Raw genomic sequence first — 23,087 nt, forward strand, 5'->3', positions numbered from 1 at the left:
AGAGTCTTCTCCAACACCACAGTTCAAAAGCATCAATTCTTCGGCGCTCAGCCTTCTTCACAGTCCAACTCTCATATCCATACATGACCACAGGAAAAACCATAGCCTTGACTAGACAAACCTTTGTTGGCAAAGTAATGTCTCTGCTTTTGAATATGCTATCTAGGTTGGTCATAACTTTCCTTCCAAGGAGTAAGCGTCTTTTAATTTCATGGCTGCAGGCACCATCTGCAGTGCTTTTGGAGCCCAGAAAAAGAAAGTCTGACACTGTTTCCACTGTTTCCCCATCTATTTCCCATGAAGTGATGGGACCAGATGCCATGATCTTCGTTTTCTGAATGTAAGACGGCAATAATAACTACCATTTATTGGTCCCTCTGTACCCAACAGAAGCTGACATTTAAAAAGCACCAGACTCATAAACGTCCACTGACCTTGCTCAGTGTCACAAACTTCTAAGTGACAGAGTCTGGAATTGACCCTACTACTTAACTAGAAAGCTCTATTTATTTTTCACTCTAACTTAAACAACACTCTTTCCTTTGCCTTCAGCATATATTCTGTGTTCCCACCTGTCTCTTCACTATAGTCCATTCTCCTACTTTAGAAAAGAAAGGCATACCCTAACTTATCTGAAATCTTATGGTGTATTATCTCAATAAGTAAAAATCTCCTGGTTGCCGAACAAAAGGACAATTCAAACGACTGGGAGACTTCACTGGAGATCCAATGGTTAAGACTTTGTCTTTCAATGCAAGTGGTGCAGGTTTGATCAAAGAACTAAGATCCCATACACTTTGTGGCCAAAAGACTGAAACATAAAACAGAAGCAATATTGTAACAAATTCAATAAATATTTTAAAATGGTCCATATTAGAAAAAAATCTTAAATAAGGCTCCTTGAATAATTAATCAAGGCACATAAACTCCTGCCTAACGTTTGTCTTTCTTGTACATATTTCTGTTAAGAGAAAAATGTTGCTTTAGAACCAGCATATTTTGGCCAGTGTTTGGATACTCTGAATTAAAACAGAATAGGTACTGGGGGTGACTGTGCCTCTGCCCTTTATGGACTAGAATCAAAGAATGCAGCGCCCTTGAAAGTTCCATGATAGTAAAGGAAAGACAGCTTAGATTTTTTTTTTAAGGAAAGCAATTCTTTTCGGCTATTTAAAGAATATTCATCTTGGCACTTGTCATTAGCTAGAAAAAACTGTAAGATTTTTCTCAGGTTAGTTGTCTATCATCCAATAAGGGAGCTAAACCCTATTTTATCAAATCAGATCATGAGATACTTATCCTGATTAAAGTCCATTCCCATTTTTAATATTTATTTGATTGTGCCAGGTCTTAGGTGTGGCTTACAGGAGCTTTAGTTGTGGCCTGTGGGACCTAGTTCTGTGACCAGGGATTGAACCTGGGCCTCCTGCATTAGGAATGCAAGGTCTTAGCCACTTAGCACAGGACAACCAGGGAAGTCCCCCATTCCCATTTTATTTCATCTTTTGAATTATTTACTGTTTACTATCTCCTAATAGCTTCCCAAGTGGCTCAGTGGTAAAGAATCCACCTGCCAATGCAGGAGACACAGGAGATGTGGGTTTGAGCCCTGGGTTGGTAATTACGATCTCCTGGAGTAGGAAACAGCAACCCTAATAACAACATCTCCTAATAACAACAAGTGAATTTGCTAGATGCTGGGCCAATTAGTTATTAGCTGTGTGACAGAGACCAGTTGTGTGCTCATCAACTGGGCTTCTTCCTGGGTGTGTAGGAAAACCACATTTCCCACTCTCCCCTGCAGTTAGACTGGGACCACATGCCTAGGTTCCTATCCCAGAAACATGAGCAGAAGTAATCAACACCACTTTCCAGGCCTAGTTATAAACTCTCTGGGCACCATTATTCAAGCTCTCTCTTCCCCTTCTGCTGGGCCCACAGAGGTCAAAACTGCAGATTACCAGATGAAAGGAACCAAGCCACTGTTCTGAAGACAGCTGCACAGGGGTCACCCTACTATCACTGGGGCTATGACATGAATGACAAATAGTGTGGAGCTGTAATTTTTTAAAATAGCATCTACCTTTAATTACCCTGATTAATATAAACAATGTATACTTTTATTATGGAGAAGCAAATGGCAACCCACTCCAATATTGTTGCCTGGGAAATCCTGTGGACAGAGGAGCCTGGCACGTTACAGACCACGGGAATACCGAAGAGCTGGACACAACTTAGCGACTAAACAACTATTTACTTTTATTAAGCATACCAGATTTCGAATCAAGATTCCTAAAGAATATCACACCTGTTCTCATAGATCTTGATTTATATGCAACTTCTACTCTTAGCTGGATACTACATTGCATTATTGCAAATTAAGAAATGAAAAATGTGTTGCTTTGTTTCAGTTAAGTCATGTAAAAATACTTATATGAGAGCTGCTGCTGCTGCTGCTAAGTTGCTTCAGTCGTGTCTGACTCTGTGCGCCCCCATAGAAGGCAGCCCGCTAGGCTCCCCCGTCCCTGGGATTCTCCAGGCAAGAGTACTGGAGTGGGTTGCCATTTCTTTCTCCAATGCATGAAAGTGAAAAGTGGAAGTGAAGTCGCTCAGTCGTGTCCGACTCCTAGCAACCCCATGGACTGCAGCCCACCAGGCTCCTCCATCCATGGGGTTTTCCAGGCAGGAGTACTGGAGCGGGTGCCGTTGCCTTCTCTGATATCATCGTAATCTTGACAGCTCACAGAAATACACTGTACAACGTGGATTCTGTAACTTCTCAGTGATTTTGATACTGTTCCTTAAAAGAAATATTAGCATATCCGAACTGAAAAATAAAATCTGACTTTTTCTGTCAGAAAATAAGTCATATTTTAGAGATTAGTTTCCAAACGAGGACTGGCTTTGTTAATTGGGTCATATGGCTTTGTCATTTGTGGTCTGGTTGACCACAAGATAGGGGTACTTTCCACATATTCAGTGAATGAAAGCTTTAAGTCTTGACATAACTATATTTAAAATATGCTAAAAGAAGTTTATAAAAAACACTTTACTATCATAGATAACTGAAATTAGTATCTCCAATTTTGACTGAGTATATTGGTTTAAATGAAACACTGCTGAGTGAAAGAATAAAAGGTAAAATTAACATTTACTAGATAATCTGTGATAATAGCATTTTTGGTGCAGTTTCAGAGACTGAGACTCTTAATATCTGTCTAATAAAATCTTTTATAAGTGAGATGGTTTCTAATTTATAGCTTTCAATAAAACTAAAAAGAGGACCTAATTCAATTATTAGCCGATAAAACTTTTAAGTAATTTTGGATAATAAATCACTTTTTTTTTTTTTTTAAATCACTTATTTTTGACATCTAATTTGAAAGAAGTTAAAGGAATTGGGTGACACTGCCATAATTTCTATTATTATATTATTATTGTGAAAAACAGCAAGAGAATAGAAGTGGCACTTTGTCCTATTTTTAGAAATAATGTTCTTCTATGAGTACCTGAACTAATGATATATGGAATTTAGAAAGATGGTAACAATAACCCTGTATACGAGACAGCAAAAGAGACATTGATGTATAGAACAGTCTTTTGGACTCTGTGGGAGAGGGAGAGGGTGGGAAGATTTGGGAGAATGGCATTGAAACATGTATAATATCATATACGAAATGAGTCGCCAGTCCAGGTTCGATGCACGATGCTGGATGCTTGGGGCTGGTGCGCTGGGACGACCCAGAAGGATGGTATGGGGAGGGAGGAGGGAGGAAGGTTCAGGATGGGGAACACATGTATACCTGTGGCGGATTCATTTTGATATATGGCAAAACCAATACAATATTGTAAAGTTAAAATTTAAAAAAATAATAATAAAATAAACTCATATAAAAAAAAAAATTATTTTTGCCACACTGCATGGCATGCAGGATCTTAGTTCCCTGACTAGGAATTGAACCCTTGAACTCTATACTGGAAACATAGTCTTAACCCACTGGACCACCATTAAAGTTCCCCGACTAACTTCAATAAAATGTACATGCCTACAAATTTCTACTTAGGTGCTTGGCAATTACGAAAAATATTTAACTGAACTTATTTTTAAACTATGTGTATAACAATAATAATCTTAACTACAGAGTATTTTTTTTTAACTTAGAGGGAACTAAAAAAATTAAAATCTGTATCTGTTTTTGTTTGAAGCACACGATAAGGTGATCAGTGGAAGTCTTTGGAGCACAAGTACTCTGTATTAGGGTAAAAAAACTTGCATTAGGGTGAAAAACTGGGGGAAATGGAATGAAAAGGAGCTCAGGAAGTAAAAAGAACAATGCTCATTTTCTGACTGCTAAAGAAGAGTTCATGTATTTTAAAAAATGTGTGCTAGTTTCAGAGTTGCTAACATGAGATCATACTATTCTAATTATTTGTAGCTGATACTTTTCTTTGTGTATCTATTTTTAAAAAATTGGTTAGGTTCTTATAATTTATGTATTCATATTCTGGCTCTGCCACTGCCTATGATGAGTGCTTGGGCATGCTGCTTAACTTTTCAGAGCCTTGGTTTTCTTCCCTATAAAATGAGAAAGTTGAACCAGATCACTTGCATGTCCGATTATGTCTCTAATATTCTATAACTCTGTGACTAAAGACTCAGAAATATTCCTTTAGATGACTGAAAACAAAAACTACCCAAACAGGTGTTTCCTTTTCCCCCCTTCTTTCTCATTTTCCTTTTTCTCTCCCAACATCACTAAGGCCCTGTTGGCATAGAGCAAAGATTGTATGTTTTGAGGGAGTTACTAAAATTGGTCTCATTATGTTCCAATTAATTACAGTGAATTCACTGGCTTTCCTCAACCAAAAACAGTCAAACTACTCATGACATCATTATTTTCCCTAGTAATGAAAATCTGAAATACATATAATAAAGGTAATATTTTCTGAAATAAAAAGATCATATTGGCATGATCCTTCTTCCTCCTTCTGAGGAAGCCAGAATCTTGAAATAGCTCATCAGAAAGAGAAGTCTTTAGAAAAGTTCACCAGAAAGTCTATAACTGCTGCTGAAAAATATGTGAGGTCCACTAGCACCGCCTTGTGCTATTTTCAAAACAATGCAAGATATAATGCATAATGTTTTGGTTTTAAAAGGTCCGTCTAGTCAAGGCTATGGTTTTTCCTGTGGTCATGTATGGATGTGAGAGTTGGACTGTGAAGAAGGCTGAGTGCCGAAGAATTGATGCTTTTAAACTGTGGTGTTGGAGAAGACTCTTGAGAATCCCTTGGACTGCAAGGAGATCCAACCAGTCCATTCTGAAGGAGATCAGCCCTGGGATTTCTTTGGAAGGAATGATGCTAAAGCTGAAACTCCAGTACTTTGGCCACCTCATGCGAAGACTTGACTCATTGGAAAAGACTCTGATGCTGGGAGGGATTGGGGGCAGGAGGAGAAGGGGACGACAGAGGATGAGATGGCTGGATGGCATCACTGACTCGATGGACATGAGTCTGAGTGAACTCCGGGAGTTGGTAATGGACAGGGAGGCGTGGCGTGCTGCGATTCATGGGGTCGCAAAGAGCTGGACACGACTGAGCGACTGAACTGAACTGAACTTTCATTTTGGTAATAAATGGTCTGATTTTTCATATTTGCAGTGAGAAAAGGTCTTGAAATGCTAGTGCTGTGTTCTTCTTTCTTGTTCCATACTTCCATGTAGTTAGATCTACCCATGTCGACTTGGGGACAACTGAGATTTTTAGATCAGGGATTCAAAGAGAGACAGTTAATAACTCAACTGATGGACTTCCAAAAACAGCAGAGTAGGGGAGGGAGCCCATGTGAGGAGATGGTTGCTGACCAGCACGGGGAGCTGTGTGGGAAGGAGGCCGGGGACTGCAGTTCATCCCCACCGTGCGAGTGAGTGTGGCTCTTCGTGTATTAGGAGACCCACAGGTGCTGTCCTCAGTGTCAGCTCACTGCTGCACCTGCCCTGGGCCTCTTGGCTCCTCCAGCTGAAAGACATCTGCTGCTGCTTCGTCGTGCCTGAATCTTTGCAATCCCATGGACTGTAGCCCGCCAGGCTCCTCGGTCCATGGGGTTTCTCAGGCATGAATATTGGAGTGGCTTGCCATGTCCTTCTCTATAGGATCTTCTTAACCGGGGGACAGAACCTGGATCTTGGCAGGTGGATTCTTTACCACTGAGCTACCTGGGAAACCCAGAGAATGTCTGCCTGCGTCCTAAGACCTTGCTAGGCTCCCAAATGAACTGCTATGAATTTCAACCTTGTCAACAGGATATATTTGAAAAGATATATATTTAAGAAGATGTTTATCTTTTCAAAATCGTGTGAGATCCTTCCCCACCAGAGGACACTGAAGATGAAGTAGAAAACAGAAACCCAAGCTTTAGGACTTGGAAGAGTCTGGACTGGGAAACCCATCTGTGGAGTATGTGTGTGTGCGCGTGTGTGTGTGCAGTTACATGTATATATTTATGCTGAAGAAATATTAGGGTCTTAAGACTAAATGAGATGGCATATAAGAAAGTGCACAGTGTGAATTCCTCTATACATCCTATTAATAAAAGTTTTATTGAATACCTAATGAGGATTTATTGGGCACCTACTATGTGCCAGGCACTGTCCTAGGTACTAGGGATATAGTGGTGAACAAGATGGATGAAGTCTCTGTCTCATAGGTCTGCCCTATGGTGGGGGAAGACATAGTGTAAACAAAGAAAGTAATTTCAGTTATTGTAAGAACGTTATGAAGAAAGTAAATGAGGTCAGTTGGATAGAAAGTGACTGGCTGGGGGGGTGGGGGGTGAAGGGAGCAAGCTCAGGGGGAGTGGGCAAAGATCACCTCTTTGGGGAGGGTAACACTGAATAATGACAAGTTAGTCATGGAGAGACATCTGGAGAGAACAGAGGGAAGAGAGAGTGCAGAAGCTCTCAGGCAAGTACCAGTCGACCATGTTTTAGAAAGATGGCCAATGATGCAACCTCTGCAAGCTCAGGAGTGGGGAGCCTCCTTCAGTGAGGAGATGATGGGGTCTTATAGCTTGACACACAGTAAGTGAATAGTGTGTCGTTTCTTTGACACATCACATTAGAAAATTCTTATTACGAATTTAAAAAGAGCTTGTAACAAAAAGCTTCCCCAGTCCCCTTCCTGTCCTGCTTCTCAGAAGCAATCACCCTTACAATCTACTTCTAGTTCTGTTGACATATTTTTGAATAACACACTCCTAATGTTATTTCTTCATGTATTAATTATAGGCACTATCTACTTACTTTCTACAATGACAGATAAGCACTTAGCCAAGAGAGTTATGGTTATTTTTCTGCCTCTACTGGTTACCTTCACACCTATAAATAATTAACTTCTATGTCCTGGTCCTTCATCTCTTGACTCCCACATTGTAAGACTGGGATATTACAGACCTAAACCTTTCTGTTGCTTCTCTTCCTCCATTTCCCCCCTGCATGTCTCTGCTGTGTACAACCTCCTATGCACTATAGAATACAGTAATTCTAACTCTTTTTTAGCATGTCATACATACAGGACCCTTTATATGTAGGTCCTGCCTGCTTTTTTCATCTCCTGTCATCGTCCATGGTAGCTATACTCAAAGTCTTATTGAACTACGTACTTACAGTTTTTGTAATGACTTTTGTGTGCTCATGTCTTTTTTTCATTGCCTCATATGTTTTCATTGCCTGGAATGGTCTCCTTCTACAATTCACTGGCAAACCCCATTCATTCATTTCAGTCTACATGCCACTTTACAAAACCTTCCTTGGTGGATGTCATTTATAAATATAAAAAATATTTATTCAATGGCTGTTAGATGCAACGCACTGTTTTAAGTGTCAGGGTTACAGAGGTTCTAGACAGACATGCATGAGCTTGCATACCAGTGACTTATGCAGATTGAATAAAAACAAATAGCATGATGAAACATATTATGTGTTAGGCTTTACTAAATAACTAACAAATGCTATTTTAATCCTCACAACTTTAGGGAGACTTTTATATCCTTCCCGAGGTCACTTCCTGTAAGTGACTGAGTTTATATTGAAACTCAAATCTCTCTATCATCAGAACTCTCACTCTAAATTATTCTCATTCTGCTCCTATTACTCTTTGTACACTTCTATCATAACATTTGTCATACTGTTTTGAAATTGTGCATGGATTTCCCCATATAAACCACAGGATAAAAAAAAAAATTATTCGTGTGACTATTTTCTCAGGTTTCTCAGGATGGCCACAGAAGTAATACCATTCTACAGGCATAAGAGAGAAATGATTGCATTACATACGATGGGTGCTGTAGGGAACAGGGATTATATTCTTGCTTGAAATCTCAGATTGAGAAAGACTTGCTTTAGGACGAAGCCTTCTTAAAGACAGAGATACCTGCTGTATAATGGGTACCTGATAAATGTTTGTTGAACCTGTTATTCAAACCTCTGCAAAAATACCTACTCAGTTTTTGGATTGAACAACTGTCTACATTAGTTCTGTATTTGGAGATGGCTTTGCCGCAGGAGCTTGGCACTCCGTCTTCTTTCAGTAGAGTTTCAGGGTGTTCGGTCCAAACTTGAAGAAGCAGTAGGAAGCAGTGGTAAACTGTGTAGACTCTATAGCCATCTACCCAGATTCCAATTCTATCGTTTACTATTTGTACAATAAGTTATTATTTAACATGTGCCAGACACTTTTAAAAGTACTTTACAGGCATTTCCTGACTAAACCTAACACCTCTGTGTAGTGAATACCTTTACTGTTCCTCAATAGTGCCACGACTGTTTTCTTCTCTACTAAAGGCAGAGAGTCGGACATGACTTAGCAATAGGACAATAACTAAAGGCAGGATACTGATAACAATACTTCACATGGTATCTAGGATTGAATGAGTATAAAGTGCTTAGAATAGTATCCAGCACAGAGGAACTTAGTTATTACTACTTGTACAGGCTGTGATCAGAGCAAGAAATCAGCTTGATGTAACTTACTTTTTTCATCTTAAGCTAACGTTCACTTCAAGGGGACTAATGGGAATTATTTGGAATGGGCCTAAATCTTAAGCATCTCCCAATCAAGTTGGCTCTGTGTTTCTAAGGGAAAACTAGTGGCTGGTGCTGAGATGGAAAAAGCAGGAAAAAATACCTCTGAAATCTGTTCAGTTTTCTGCATCTGCTCCGCCATCTCCCAGTTCCACATTATCACCACCTCTTGTTGGGATGGCTGCAATAGCCTCCTGGCTGGTTCAACGGCATTCTCCTTGGCAGCCTCTATTCTCTGCTCCAGGAGATTAACCTTTTCAAAACACAAAGGCAAATGGTATTGTATGATACGCACACTTACAACAGTCCTTTGGTTTCTCATTGTTCTTAGAATAAGAATCCAAATCAGTCACTTAGTTGACTAAGCCTTGTAGGATCTGCCCTTAGCCCATCCCTCTCCACCCACCTCAGCCACCTCAGCCTTCATTCATTGTTCAGCAAGCCTTTGTTTGATCACCACGTATTTACGGAGTCACTGAGGATACAGCAGTGACCAAGAGAAACACGGCTCTTACAGAACTTACCTTTTAGGAGGTGGGAGAACAATGACAACAAAAACCAGACATGTAATAATTACTATAAAAAAGATAATTGCTGGTTGTAATAAGTAGGAAAATGAAATCTAGCCTGCAAATAAAAAAGAGGAGCATTTGAGATAAGACGGACAGAAAGTCTTTTTTAAGCAGGTAATATGATAAAAGAGATCTAAAGCACGAAGATAAGTGAGTCACATGATAAATGGAGAAGAGAGAATTCAGGTGGAGGGAATCTATGCAAAGGTTCACATATGCTACAAGAGGCTGGTGTGTTTGAGGTACCCAGAGTAGAACTCACTGTACAGAGGTAAGAAAGTGGGGAGTAAGATTGGCTGGTACTTGATCCTGTAGGACCTAGTAGGTCATCATAAAAATTAGGAATTTGGGGGACTTCTGGTGGTCCAGTGGTTAAGATTCTGTCTTCCAGTAAAGGGGGTGTGGGTTAAGACTCTACCCTCCAACGTAGGGGGGTGTGGGTTCGATCCCTAGTCAGGGAGCTATGATCCCACATGCAGGGCAGTGTGGCCAAAAAAAAAAAAAATTAGGATTTTTTTTTCCCTTTTCCTTTTAGAAAACCTCAAAGCTATAAAAACTATGAACTATTTGTCACATAACTGTTTTGGATCTATTTTCTTTGTTCTCTCTTCTTTTGTTCTCCCTAACATTCTATTTTTTCCCCCAAATCTTCTGAAGGTAAGTAGTTGCAGCACTGATAGACTTTGCTGCTAAATACTGAAACAAACATCTTTCCAAAATAAAGACATGCTTCTACATGGTCACAAATTATCACATGCCCCCAAATTAATACTGATTCAGTATAATTTACTATGTAATCCATATTTAAATTTGCCCAATTGTCTACAAAATGTTTTTCTTTTTGCAGTTACTTTTTAAAAATTCTATAACCAATGAAGATTCATGGATTTCATTTAGCAACAAGCACCTGACTTTTGACTTTCTCTTTCCCTAACACTGACATTTCTAGGTCTGTTGACCTGTAAAATGGTCCTCATGATTAGATTCAGGTTAAACATTTCTGGCAGGCTTCCCAGGTGATGCACTGGCAGGAATCTGCCTGCCAATGCAGGAGATGCAGGTTTGATCCCTGGGTTGGGAAGATCCCCTGGAGTAGAAACTAGCAATCCACTCCAGTATTTTTGCCTGGAAAGTGCCATGGAGAGAGGAGCCTGGTGGGCCCCAGTCCATGGGGTCACAAAGAGTTGGGTGACCACACACACACAATCCATTGTTTTAGCATTAACTGATAAGCTTTATCGATGTTGATTTTGGAGAAGGAAATGGCAACCCACTCCAGTGTTCTTGCCTGGAGAATCCCAGGGACGGGGGAGCCTGGTGGGCTGCCGTCTATGGGGTCGCACAGAGTCGGACAAGACTGAAGCGACTTAGCAGCAGCAGCATGTTGATTTTTGGGCTTCCCAGGTGGCAGTAGTGGTTAAGGAACCTGCCCGCCAAAGCAGGAGACATAAGAGACGCGGGTTCAATTGCTGGGTCAGGAAGATCCCCTGGAGGAGGGCATGAAGACCCACTCCAGGGTTCTTGCCTGGAGAATCCCATGGATAGAGGAGTCTGGCAGGCTACAGTCTACAGAGTCCCAGGGAGTCGGACATGACTGAAGTGACTTAGCAGGGATGTCAATTTTTACATTGGGAGTTGCAAAGTGGGGATATTTTACTATTCTTTTTGCATTAACTGGCATTCTCGTGTAAAGAAGAGGTTTCCATTTTTAGTTCTTTTCTCCCTCATCCACTCTCCTACAAAGAGCACTTAAAACATTAAATGTGTTATTAAACTATTACCATCATTATTCTTTTGATACACAAATTGTTCCAAATATAGTCAGTGTAAAACCCTTTATGCCAGATCCAGTGTCCTTTGTTAAATGACTTCATTCATTCTGAAGACTTCTTTTTCTGACAAGAATGTTCTAGGCTCACTTTATAATTTCCTTGCCCCAGACCTGGAAGCAGTCTTCTCTCCAAGAGGCACTGGTTTCTTTTAGTGATAAATGGTATTTAGAAACCATTTGGGTGGCTTGGTCCTGGGGTGTTCATTGTTACTGGGGTGCCAGGGCTTCTATGCCTCCAGGCCCTCTTAGTGGACCCAATTAAGATAAAAAAAGATAAAAAAAACCCCCAAACAACCCAGGTCATTCTACTACCAATTCAAATCTAACATCATGGGATTCTTCTTTACTTTCTATCATACCATATTTATGTCCCTTCTCCCACAGTGAGAACCCTAGAACCAAACATGAACATATTTAATGATTTGGTTTTTCCTATAATACATGCATAATAGTTTCAAAATTATACCAATACCCGTTTCAACATCAAGCCTTCTAAGCCAAGTTATTAATTTTTTTGCATTTCTTTTTGCTCATCATATCCCACAACTCCTAACTCCTGTACATAGAAGACTGTGCCCAAGTTAATTGAACAAGCTGTTTATCTCTGTGTAGCTAAGCTGACAATTCAATATACAGATAAATTCATCTCTTTCTTTGTATTAAATTTTAGGGCTTGCTTTTATTTTTAGGTATAATTTTTTGAAAAAGCAAAACTCTGGTTTTTTTTTAAAAGTTACAGAAGCCACATTCCCATCCCCTATAGATAACCATTTACAACTAATTTTCTGTTTTATAGTTTTTGTATTTCTATCTTCAAAAATATACCAAAAATGTGTGTGGAATATATATGTATGTAAACTCTCATTTCTTCTTCTTGCTTACATAATAGTACAGTTTTAATATACTTTTGCATCTTTTCTTTTCACTGAACAATATAAATATCATTTTATTCTAAAACGTCATTGAAGTGCTTTAAGCCAGAGGCTGACATGATCATTCCCACCTGAAGCTGGTTTTGCTGCCTTATAAATAATGGAGAACAGGCTGTGAAGCAGGCGACCAGCTGGAGGCTGTAGGGGTCTGGGCAGTGAAAAGGGAGGCGAGCATTTTATTTCACTTCTAACAAAAAAGTTCAACAGATACATTTGTTTATGAACTGGATGAGAGTGGTGAGGGAAAAGGAGAACTCAGAGATGATTCCTCCTCATGAATAACTAGGTAGATGCGTGGTGGTGTCATTTACTGAGGCACAGATTAGGGAGGAGAGGCTTCACGTTTTGCAATGAAAAATCACGATCCCATATTGAATATGCTAAGGCAGAGATTAACAGTAAACAAGGAGAGAGTGACCTTTTGCTGGCCCACAAGCCAAATGAAGAATGTTTCAAGGGTGAAACATTTAACTGTGTGGATGAAACAAACTGTGAGGAATACTGCTGGGAGCTAGAATAAAATAAGGCAGAAAATCCACTGGTTCTTGTATTTATCCTTCCCCTACACCTGGGTGCTTACTCCTCTCTTTTTTTTAAACTTATTTGACATCTAATAACCCTTGGAGATCCAGATCAAACACTACTTGCTCAAGTTCCAGTGACATTGTCTTACAGCTCTAAACATTTTCTTCAAAACACTCAGTACAGTTGTAATTTCTCAATTATGTCTTTTTATTTGTATTTGCAATTTTTTGTCAATTATTGGAATATAACAGTGACAGATTTTTATTTTCTTGGGCTCCAAAATCACTGCAGATGATGACTGCAGACACAAAATTAAAAGATACTTGCTCCTTGGAAGAAAAGCTATGACAAATCTAGACAGCACATTAAGAAGCAGGGACACCACTTTGTTGACAAAGGTCCATATAAAGCTATGGTTTTTCAAGCAGTCATGGACAGATGTGAGAGTTGGACCATAAAGAAGGCTGAGCATTGAAGAACTGATCCTTTCGAACTGTGATGCTGGAGAAGACTCTTGAGAGTCCCCTGGGCAGCAAGGAGATCCAACCAATCCTAAAGGAAATCAACCATGAATTTTCGCTGGAAGGACTGATGCTGAAGCTGAAGCTCCAATACTTTGGCCACCTGATTTGAAGAGCCAACTCATTGGAAAAGATCCTAACGCTGGGAAAGACTGAGGGCAAGAGAAGGGAACAACAGAGGATGAGATGGTTGGATGGCATCACTGACTCAGTGGACATGAGTCTGAGCAAACTCCTGGAGACAGTGATAGGCAGGGAAGCCTGGCATGCTGTAGTTCATTGGGTTGCAAACAGTCAGACACGACTGTACAACAAAGCTCCTGGAGGGTTAGGGTCCTTTTTGGTAGCTCTCCTCCACTGTCTCAATACCACCTAGTGTAGTGTTTAGTACTTAGCAGGTTTTCAATAAATATTTGTTGAACAATAAATAAATGTAGCACCTGGAGGGCCCAAGAGTTGGAATCAGTAACAGCTAGTAAAAAGCAAAACAGGCGTTATGAGGTGCAGACTGGAAGGGTAGATTTTTGGGTAGACTTGCCTGAAGGGGTAATGAAGAGTTTGACACAGAGGCCCCTAAAGACTTAAGTTCCAGCCCAAACAGTAAATTACAGTTTTATTTGATCATCTCTGCTTTCTTCCCTTTCATATCTACTTTCTCTGTTCATTTTTACTCCTGGCCTTGCATCCCTTCTTTACTCCAAACTGGCTCACCACAGTAATGATTTTGTGGGGAAAGAAAGCAAACGGAATGAGACAGTGGGAAGTTAGAAAGGGAAGCTGGGTAGGTTATGGGAAACATAAATATAGAAAAAGAAAAAGAAAGACAATAAGCTCAACAAAACAGTTACTATGTTACAAATGCTGCTAACCAAATAAAACAGTGGAAAATAAGATCACATGTGAGAGGGCAGGTCTTGAAGTCATCCAGCTGAGTTTAAATTCCCAGTTCCACCATTAATAGCTGTATGCCTTTGAGCAAATTGTTTAATCTTGAACTCGGTTTCCTCAAAATCTATAAAAAGTGCATATTAACAGTATCTACCTCATAGGGTTGTTCTCCAGATCAGTACCATAAACCAGTTTTAAAGTGCTTAGGACCACGGCTGGCACAAGGTAAATGCTCAGTTAACGTTAGCAGTTACTTTTCTTTAAAATGAAGCACAGCACGCAGAGATGGCCCAAGTAGTAAATACTTGTCATATGACTGTAATAACACTGCACCTAAGGCAAAGGATCACTTTAAGATCATCAGAGACGATGTACTGGCACTTACATTTTGAGCACTGCAAAGACCTTACCTGTGCATGGAAGATAGGTAGCTGCTTTATATTTTCAGAATGGCAAAAACTAGCAAACAAACCCACAAAACGTGAAGAATGCTTTTGAAAGTCTTTTCTGAGAAAAATGTACCTTGTCCATGAGGGCGCTTACGGACAACAGGTAGGATCATGAAGCGAAGGAAGTGAAGTGACCTTCTGGGTGCGGGCAGCGCTCATTCTAAGTTACTCTTTCGAAGCAGAGCCTTCCCGGTCCGCAGTGAAAAGGCCTGCCATTTCTCACCTGGTCCCTAGGGGACTCGCGGAGCTAAGTGTGGTGGCAGCGGCCTCACTTCGGGGCCTCCGCTACGTCTTTATTGTCTCCAGATTGGAATCCGAGATCCGCAACGCTGTCAAGAGAGGGTGGTACCCACCGCAGCCAGGAAGCAGCATCCTACCCAGCTTGGCACGCGGATACCCGCGAGAAGCTCCGCCCACTAGCCGCTCTCCAGTCTGCTTCTGCCCATTGGTCGCTCGGCGTACCGAGACCCGCCCCCAAATTTGAAAGCTTCTCCCGGGAGCGGAAGAGAAATCCACAGAGAGAGACCGCGGCGCTCCGACGCGTCTTTCCGGAAGCTCCGCCCACTCCCAGCGTTCAATGCGGGCCCCTGGCCGCCATTGTTTGAATTTGAAAAGGGCAATAACTCAGTGCTGGTCGCGGGCGGGGCTGGCAGGATAACGTTTGCAGGTGAGGGCCCGAGGAAGGAAATGGGGGACTGCGTACATACCAGGTGAGGTGAAGAAAGGTCTCAGACGGTGTGAGTACCTTCCGACCGGGCTCAAGACGCCCCTCAGGTTACTGTCGATACGTGGGGCTCCGGGTGCTCTGTGGAGGGCTGAACCATTTTACTAGCGTTAGGGTTTAAATCTGGTCTCCGCCGTTTCAGTCCCTGGGGTTGCAAAGAGTCGGACACAACCGACCGACTCAACAACAACAACAACAACAATCGCCGCCTCTGAGGCAAGGCAACGACTTCAGTATCTCTGGGCCTCAGTTTCTTTATCTGTTAAAAGGGGTTAATTATAGAACCTACCTCTTCCGGCTCTTACGAAGATAAGGATAATGTGTAAAACTGTTAGAAATAGTGCCATTGGTATAGTAAGCACCATGTATTTGCCAGCCTTAGTATTTTTATTATTGTTACTGCTGCTTTGAGGATCAGGCCTCCTTTGCCAGATCTGGTGTCCTGTATCCCCAAGGTGAGCATTTTGCTCGGCAAGTGGCTTGGTCTGTTTTTAGGGCAGTCGGGGGCTCGATGTCTGTGCGGTTATTTCCAGACTGCTGCCGCCGGTGCCGGGGCGCTCCCTTCTTGGTCTTTGCAGTGCGGAGCGAGAGGGGGTGTGTGTGGCGAGTGTGATGACTGCAGTCATCTCCACCCACCCACCCCCACCCCCCGTTTGGAAGGTTTCCCCCATCTCATTATACTTTTTGGTTCAGTGATTCCTGCTTAGGGTCGCTCTCTAATACTCCTTACTGCAGGGCTAATGGACAGAAGTTCGAGCCTTATGGGTTAGTTTGTTTTTAATCCCCAAGCTGATCAAATTCAGGTTTGAATCCGTTCTTAAAACAAGGTAGCATTACCCGGAAACAGCCATAACTGTGTACATTTTATTAAATGTCCAAGACCTGAGACTTCAGGTTGCAAAATAATGTAAAAGACTCATAAGTTAATTGTAAAGACTTTTTTTTGACTGTATTTTGTGGATGACATGCGGCAACCTCAGTTAGCAATCATTCTTCAATCATGAAATCTCATTGGAGAGAAGAAAAAGGATACCATTTCTCAGACGTGGGAACAGCCTTCAGCCATGAGGTCTTGAACCTTGCTGTTGGCTAGAGATAATATAGGACCAAAAAAAATTTTGCGCATAGAGGATTTTATTTATTATTATTTAACCCACTTAACCCACTATACAGGGAGTCTTTATCACTGCCTAAATCTCTGACTTTGTTGTAGGCGTACAGAGTAGTATAAGATAAGGTCCTTGCTCTCATTTCTAGTCTAATTAGGGAGGCCACACGTCCATAGAAGTTAACTACAAGTACAGGAAGTGACAATGTATCTCTCCATTTTATGATTGTTAAGGGGCAGTTTATTCATGAAAACTGAACATAGAAGCAAGCACAAACAACTGTAACATTTTTTTTTTAAGGAGGTACAATATTCTTTTTAACTTAGTAATTTTCATAAAATATCTGTCAACATTTTTTTAAGCCAAAAATTAATTGAAGGCCAAGAATGAAGGTTACTTTCCAGTTTCCTGGGCATTTCCATGAAACTTGAGTTATGAAATGTCAAGCCATTACGTTCATGTTTTTGTAAACTTTTCCTCTGTGTTCTACATCAGTGGTTTTTATTCTATCAGATACGTTTTCTTTCTAATTTTCACCCATAAATTAAATATTTGAAATATTCTATCAAACTACATTTAAATACTTTCTCATTTTGATTACATCACTAATGATACAAAGAAAGCAAAAAGCAATAAAGATTAAACGTGCTTAATTGTATGGTTGGTTGATCTTGTAGTTTGCTGGGTTTTGTTGAAGGTAAATGTATAGTTTCTTTAAATCTTTGAAGTTTAGGGAAAAAAAGAGAAACAGCCTTGTATTGAGTTTGGGGGTTTCAACGCTGATCAAGGAAAAAGATACCACAAGGTGGCAGTAACACACAAGGATCTTGACCAGGTTAGCGCTTGGACAGGACTGCATGCTTGGAAAGCTGCCCAAAACATGAGACTTCTCGGAGACTAGAGTGAAGGGCTAACACCTAGAAGGGGAGGGTAAGGAATTGGAGAGAAGTGGGAATGATAGCAGAGGGAGCTCAGTATAAGTGTCCTAGCACAGTAGGGAGTCTGCATGTCTGAGAACTTCAAAGGGCGGCAGTGGCTTGGGGTCTTTATAGTCTTGGATTTTGTCTGTGGCTAGCGGATGGTTGAGTGCCGTTTCATGGAATGTGCAAACCAGATGGGCTCTAAATGGCTAAAACTAAGATTATTTTGGCTATGTATAAAGCAAACAGATGTATAAAAATTTGAGTTTGACACCTCGTTGGTTTTTTGAACTAACGTTGCCAGCCTGCTGTGAAGAAGTAAACAATTCAGGGCCAGTATACGGGGGCCATCTTTGGCTCATTTACTTAATGCCTGTGGATGCCCGTTACAAGTACCTTCTTGAGCCAGGAACCCTATTGGCAGTGACTGTTCTGAGTATATCATAATATTCAAAGAATATCGTGCTCTCTCCATTTCTCCCTGATATTCTGCACCTAGTGGATTCTCAGTAAATATTTGAATGTTAATATTTTATCAGTGAAGCTTACCTCTACATTTGTCTTTAAATATAGCAAGATGCTTAATTCAGTTGTAGTAGTTTCAGTTCAGTTCAGCCCTTCAGTCGTGTCCGACTCGCTGCGACCCCATGAACTGTAGCACGCCAGGCCTCCATGTCCATCACAAACTTCCGGAGTTTACTCAAACTCATGTGCATTGAGTTAATGATGCCATCCAACCATCTCGTCCTCTGTTGTCCCCTTCTCCTCCTCTTGCCTTCAATCTTTCCCAGCATCAGGGTCGTTTCAAATGAGCTAGTTCTTTGCATCAGGTGGCCAAAGTATTAGAGCTTCAGCATCTGTCCTTCCAATGAATATTCAGGACTGATTTCCTTTAGGATGGACTGGTTGGATCTCCTTGCAGTCCAAGGGACTCTCAAGAGTCTTCTCCAACACCACAGTTCAGAAGCATCAATTCTTTGGCGCTCAGCTTTCTTTATAGTCTAACTCTCACATCCATACATGACTACTACGAAAACCATAGCTTTGACTAGACAGACCTTTGTCAGCAAAGTAATGTCTGCTTTTTAATATGCTGTCTAGGTTGGTCATAACTTTTCTTCCAAGGAGCAAGCATCTTTTAATTTCATGGCTGCAGTCACCATCTGCAGTTATTTTGGAGCCCAAAAAATAAAGTCAGCCACTGTTTCCATTGTTTCCCCATCTATTTGCCATGAAGTGATGGGACCAGATGCCATGATCTTAGTTTTTGAATGTTGAGTTTTAAGCCAACTTTTTCACTCTCCTCTTTCACTTTCATCAAGAGGCTTTTTAGTTCTTTTTCGCTTTCTGACATAAGGGTGGTGTCATCTGCATATCTGAGGTTATTGATATTTCTCCCGGCAATCTTTGATTCCAGCTTGTGCTTCATCCATCCCAGCATTTCTCATGATGTACTCTGCATATAAGTTAAATAAGCAGGGTGCCAATATACAGCTTTGACGTACTCCTTTCCTGATTTGGAACCAGTATGTTGCATGTCCAGTTCCAACTGTTGCTTCCTGACCTGCATACAGATTTCTCAAGAGGCAGGTCAGGTGGTCTGGTATCCCCATCTCTTTCAGAATTTTCCACAGTTTGTTGTGATCCACATAGTCAAAGGCTTTGGTATAGTCAGTAATATAGAAGTAGATGTTTTTCTGGAACGCTCTTGCTTTTTTGATGATCGAACAAAAGCCATTTGATCTCTGGTTCTTCTCCCTTTTCTAAATCCAGCCTGAACATCTGGAATTTCTCAGTTCACATACTGTTGAAGCCTGGCTTGGAGAATTTTGAGCATTACTTTACTAGCGTGTGAGATGAGTGCAATTGTGCGGTAGTTTGAGCATTCTTTGGCATTGCCTTTCTTTGGGATTGGAATGAAAACTGACCTTTTCCAGTCCTGTGGCCACTTCTGAGTTTTCCAAATTTGCTGGTATATCGAGTGCAGCACTTTCACAGCATCATCTTTTAAGATTTGAAATAGCTCGACTGGAATTCCATCACCTCCACTAGCTTTGTTCGTAGTGATGCTTCCAAGGCCCACCTGACTTTGCATTCCAGGATGTCTGCCTTTAGGTGAGTGATCATACTATCGTGATTATCTGGGTCGTGAAGATCTTTTTTGTGTAATTCTTCTGTGTATTCTTGCCACCTCTTCGTCATATCTTCTGCTTCTGTTAGGTCCATACCATTTCTGTCCTTTATTGTGCCCATCTTTGCATGAAATGTTCCCTTGGTATCTCTAATTTTCTTGAAGAGATCTCTAGTCTTTCCATTCTATTATGTTCCTCTATTTCTTGGCATTGATCACTGAGGAAGGCTTTCTTATCTCTCCTTGCTGTTCTTTGGAACTCTGCATTCAAATGGATATTTCTTTCCTTTTCTCCTTTGCCTTTTGCTTCTCTTCTTTACTCAGCTTCTCTTCTTTACTCAGTCTTCTGAGACAACCGTTTTGGCCTTTTGCATTTCTTTTTCTTGGGGTTGATCTTGATCCCTGTCTCCTGTACAGTGTCACAAACCTCCATCCACAGTTCTTCAGGCACTCTGTCGGATCTAATCCCTTGAATCTATTTGTCACTTGCACTGTATAATTGTAAGGGATTTGATTTAGGTCATAACTGAATGGTCTAGTGGTTCTCCCTACTTTCTTCAATTTAAGTCTGAATTTGACAATAAGGAGTTCATGATCTGAGCCACAGTCAGCTCCCGGTCTTGTTTGTGCTGACTGTATAGAGCTTCTCCATCTTTGGCTGAAAAGAATATAATCAGTCTGATTTCGGTATTGACCATCTGATGATGTCCATGTGTAGAGTCTTGTGTTGTTGGAAGAGGGTGTTTGCTACGACCAGTGCATTCTCTTGTCAAAATTCTACTTCTTTCTGCTTCATTCTGTACTCCGAGGTCAAATCTGCCTGTTTACTCCAGATATTTCTTTCTTTTTTTTTTACTGTACAATATTGTATTGGTTTTGCCATACATCAACATGAATCCGCCACAGGTGTACACGTGTTCCCCATCCTGAACCCCCCTCCCATTTGCCTCCCTGTACCATCCATCTGGGTCATCCCAGTGCACCAGCCCCTACTCCAGGTATTTCTTGACTTCCTACTTTTGCATTCCAGCCCCCTCTAATGAAACGGACATCTTTTTTGGGTGTTAGTTCTAGGAAAAAGTACATCTTTTTTGAGTGTAATAGTTTACTGGTAAAGTATTCCATATTCACCTGTGACATATCAGGTACTGTTTTAAATACGTTCACATCACTTTTTTTTTTTTTTAAATCATGCCTCATGGCTTGTGGAATCTCATTTCCCCAGCCAGGAATTGAACCCTGGCCCTGGCAGTGAAAATGCTGAGTCCTAACCACTGAACCACCAGGGAATGCCCAGTACTTTACTTTTTACTTGCATTGTTTGGAAGAATTCAGTTGAAAGTAATTGTCCACATAACCAAATTTAACTCCTAAATTATAAAACATTACAAAATCTAATATTCTTCAGAAGACACTAAAAAAACTAAGCACAAGGTTATATTTATTCCACCTTATTATTTGACTTCTGAGAGCATTTCAGACAGAGACTGAATGTTTTATACTGTCTTACTTTGTGGATTATTTTCACTCTTGAAATCTCTTTGGATGAATCTACCTATTGGTTGGATCACATGAACAGTAGTGGTAGGCAGTGTCCCAATATTAGTTGATTTAGAATCTGGAAGTAATCTGTTCTTTTGCCTTTTCCTTGGCTCATTATGTTATAGATGAAATAGTAATATCTTTCTTTTGGAAATCTAGTTATGTGGCAAGAAATAGCGGGCTGGACTCATAGACTTTTTAAACTATGGATGGTTTATATGCTGATTTATTGAGATTTTCTAAAGATGTTACTGTTATTCTTGCAGAATGGAATCTAATTTAAATCAAGATGGGATGTCTAGACCATCTTATGTTTTCAGTGCTGACCCACTTGCAAGACCTTCAGAAATAAATTTTGATGGCATTAAGCTTGACCTCTCTCGTGAATTTTCCTTAGTTGCTTCCAGCACTGAGGTAAGTACAAGAAAAGTATTATGGTGATTGTCGTGATTGAGTGTTAATGGACGTGTGCACACATGCACACATACACTTGTTGACAGGTACGACTAAAGATGAGCTTTCCAAACCTTGTAGGTTTAAGACAAGACTTTTATATCAGTAGTTTTCTCATGGTGCCCTAAATACTTAACAGTTGCTTTCCAAATAGTAGGTGCAGACAACTTAATAACTATTTATGCCTAACCTAGTAGCCATTTGAGAAAAAATTAAATGAAAAAAGAATTTTAACATCCTTCTTCACTAACCAAGGATTACTTACTGATGGGTTATGTGTGCCTTTTGGGTGCTGCACAACTTCTCAGACTTTGGAATCAGATTAGACACTGCCACCTTCATTTCCTTTTCTTCATTGTTTTGGGGTTGTACTTGCTTTTCATCACAACAACCACTGAGAAATCCAGCTTCACTAAGATATGACTTTGTCAAAAGAAGTAGTGTGATCCAGTATTGAAACCAAATTACTTCATGGTTTTCAACATGTGTCAAGTATTGCTATGGTTCTCTCAAAAATGTCAAATATTCCACTATGCCCCTGGGAACTGCAGGCCTAGTTTTAAAAATAATGCAAATTAAAAAAAAATTAACTTAGTAGTGTTTAAGAAATAAACATTACTAAGTTTCTACCACCCTACCTGTTACTATGTTTGCTGTGTTTATAGACTTTTTCTTACAAATTTACTTTCAATGTATTTATATTGTCTTTATTACAGATTAGATTGTTAACTTTGATGCCTTAGAGATGTACTAACCCCTTTTATAAAGACAGATGGAGTGGATATATGCATAGGTATAACTGATTGACTTTGCTGTATAGTAGAAAGTAACAACATTGTAAATCAACTGTATTCTAATAAAAAAAAGAGACTGAACTCTGATTAATGGGAACTGTGTACTTTGGGTGATAATGACATGTAACAAAGTTACCACTCTGGTGTGGGGTGATAGAGGGGGAAGCTTTGCTTGTGTGGGGACAGAAAGTATATGAGAACTTTGTACTTCCTCATGTACTTTCTCTGTCCTCAGTTTTGCTGGAAATTTAAAACTACTCACAGTGACTTTGTTTTGCGTGTGTGTGTGTGTGTGTGTGTGTGTTATGTAAGCAAGTGGTCTAGGAACTGACACTAGCAAAAAGGCAGACTAGAATGCTCCAAGTCCTCATTTCCCCCATGAAACATTAAAACAACAACAGTAACTAGAGACTAACTAAAATACCTGTATGAGAGCTCTGAAAAGCAAAAATGCACACCAACCATGTGAATACCCAATTAAAAAAAAAAAGCTATGAAATGGTAAAAAAAAAAAATGATGGAAGGGGAAGAGGGAGTATAGGGAACATAGATAAAAGAAAACTAATTATTTAATACCCATTTCATGTGGCAGGCTTTTTTCCTTTAGCTGATTTAA

The 23,087-nt window shown here is 40.4% G+C and overlaps 2 protein-coding genes across 7 annotated transcripts in view; one reads left to right on the forward strand and one right to left on the reverse strand.

The window, feature by feature from the left end:
• Nucleotides 1-15,245, reverse strand: part of PANK1 (pantothenate kinase 1) — a 104,902-nt gene extending 89,657 nt beyond the window's left edge. Inside the window, exons 1-2 of one of the 4 annotated variants that reach the window (XR_008707024.1) lie at nucleotides 14,872-15,197; nucleotides 9,184-9,333 (exon numbers count right to left, since the gene is read on the reverse strand). The gene's annotated coding sequence lies outside the window, so the exon portion shown is untranslated. Of the gene's footprint in view, nucleotides 1-9,183; nucleotides 9,334-14,759 lie in introns of all 4 variants that reach the window. The other 3 variants (XM_055560073.1, XM_055560072.1, XM_055560074.1) reach the window with 3 other exon arrangements.
• Nucleotides 15,246-15,322: 77 nt separating this feature from the next.
• Nucleotides 15,323-23,087, forward strand: part of KIF20B (kinesin family member 20B) — an 85,364-nt gene continuing 77,599 nt past the window's right edge. For 2 of the 3 annotated variants that reach the window (XM_055560065.1, XM_055560067.1), the window contains exons 1-2: nucleotides 15,344-15,508; nucleotides 21,491-21,638. In XM_055560065.1, the coding sequence (XP_055416040.1) occupies nucleotides 15,486-15,508; nucleotides 21,491-21,638 (171 nt within the window). In that variant the 5' untranslated portion in view covers nucleotides 15,344-15,485. Of the gene's footprint in view, nucleotides 15,509-21,490; nucleotides 21,639-23,087 lie in introns of all 3 variants that reach the window. The other variant, XM_055560066.1, reaches the window with a different exon arrangement.

Source organism: Bubalus kerabau, chromosome 22, assembly GCF_029407905.1.
Source record: "Bubalus kerabau isolate K-KA32 ecotype Philippines breed swamp buffalo chromosome 22, PCC_UOA_SB_1v2, whole genome shotgun sequence".
NCBI lineage: Eukaryota > Metazoa > Chordata > Mammalia > Artiodactyla > Bovidae > Bubalus > Bubalus kerabau.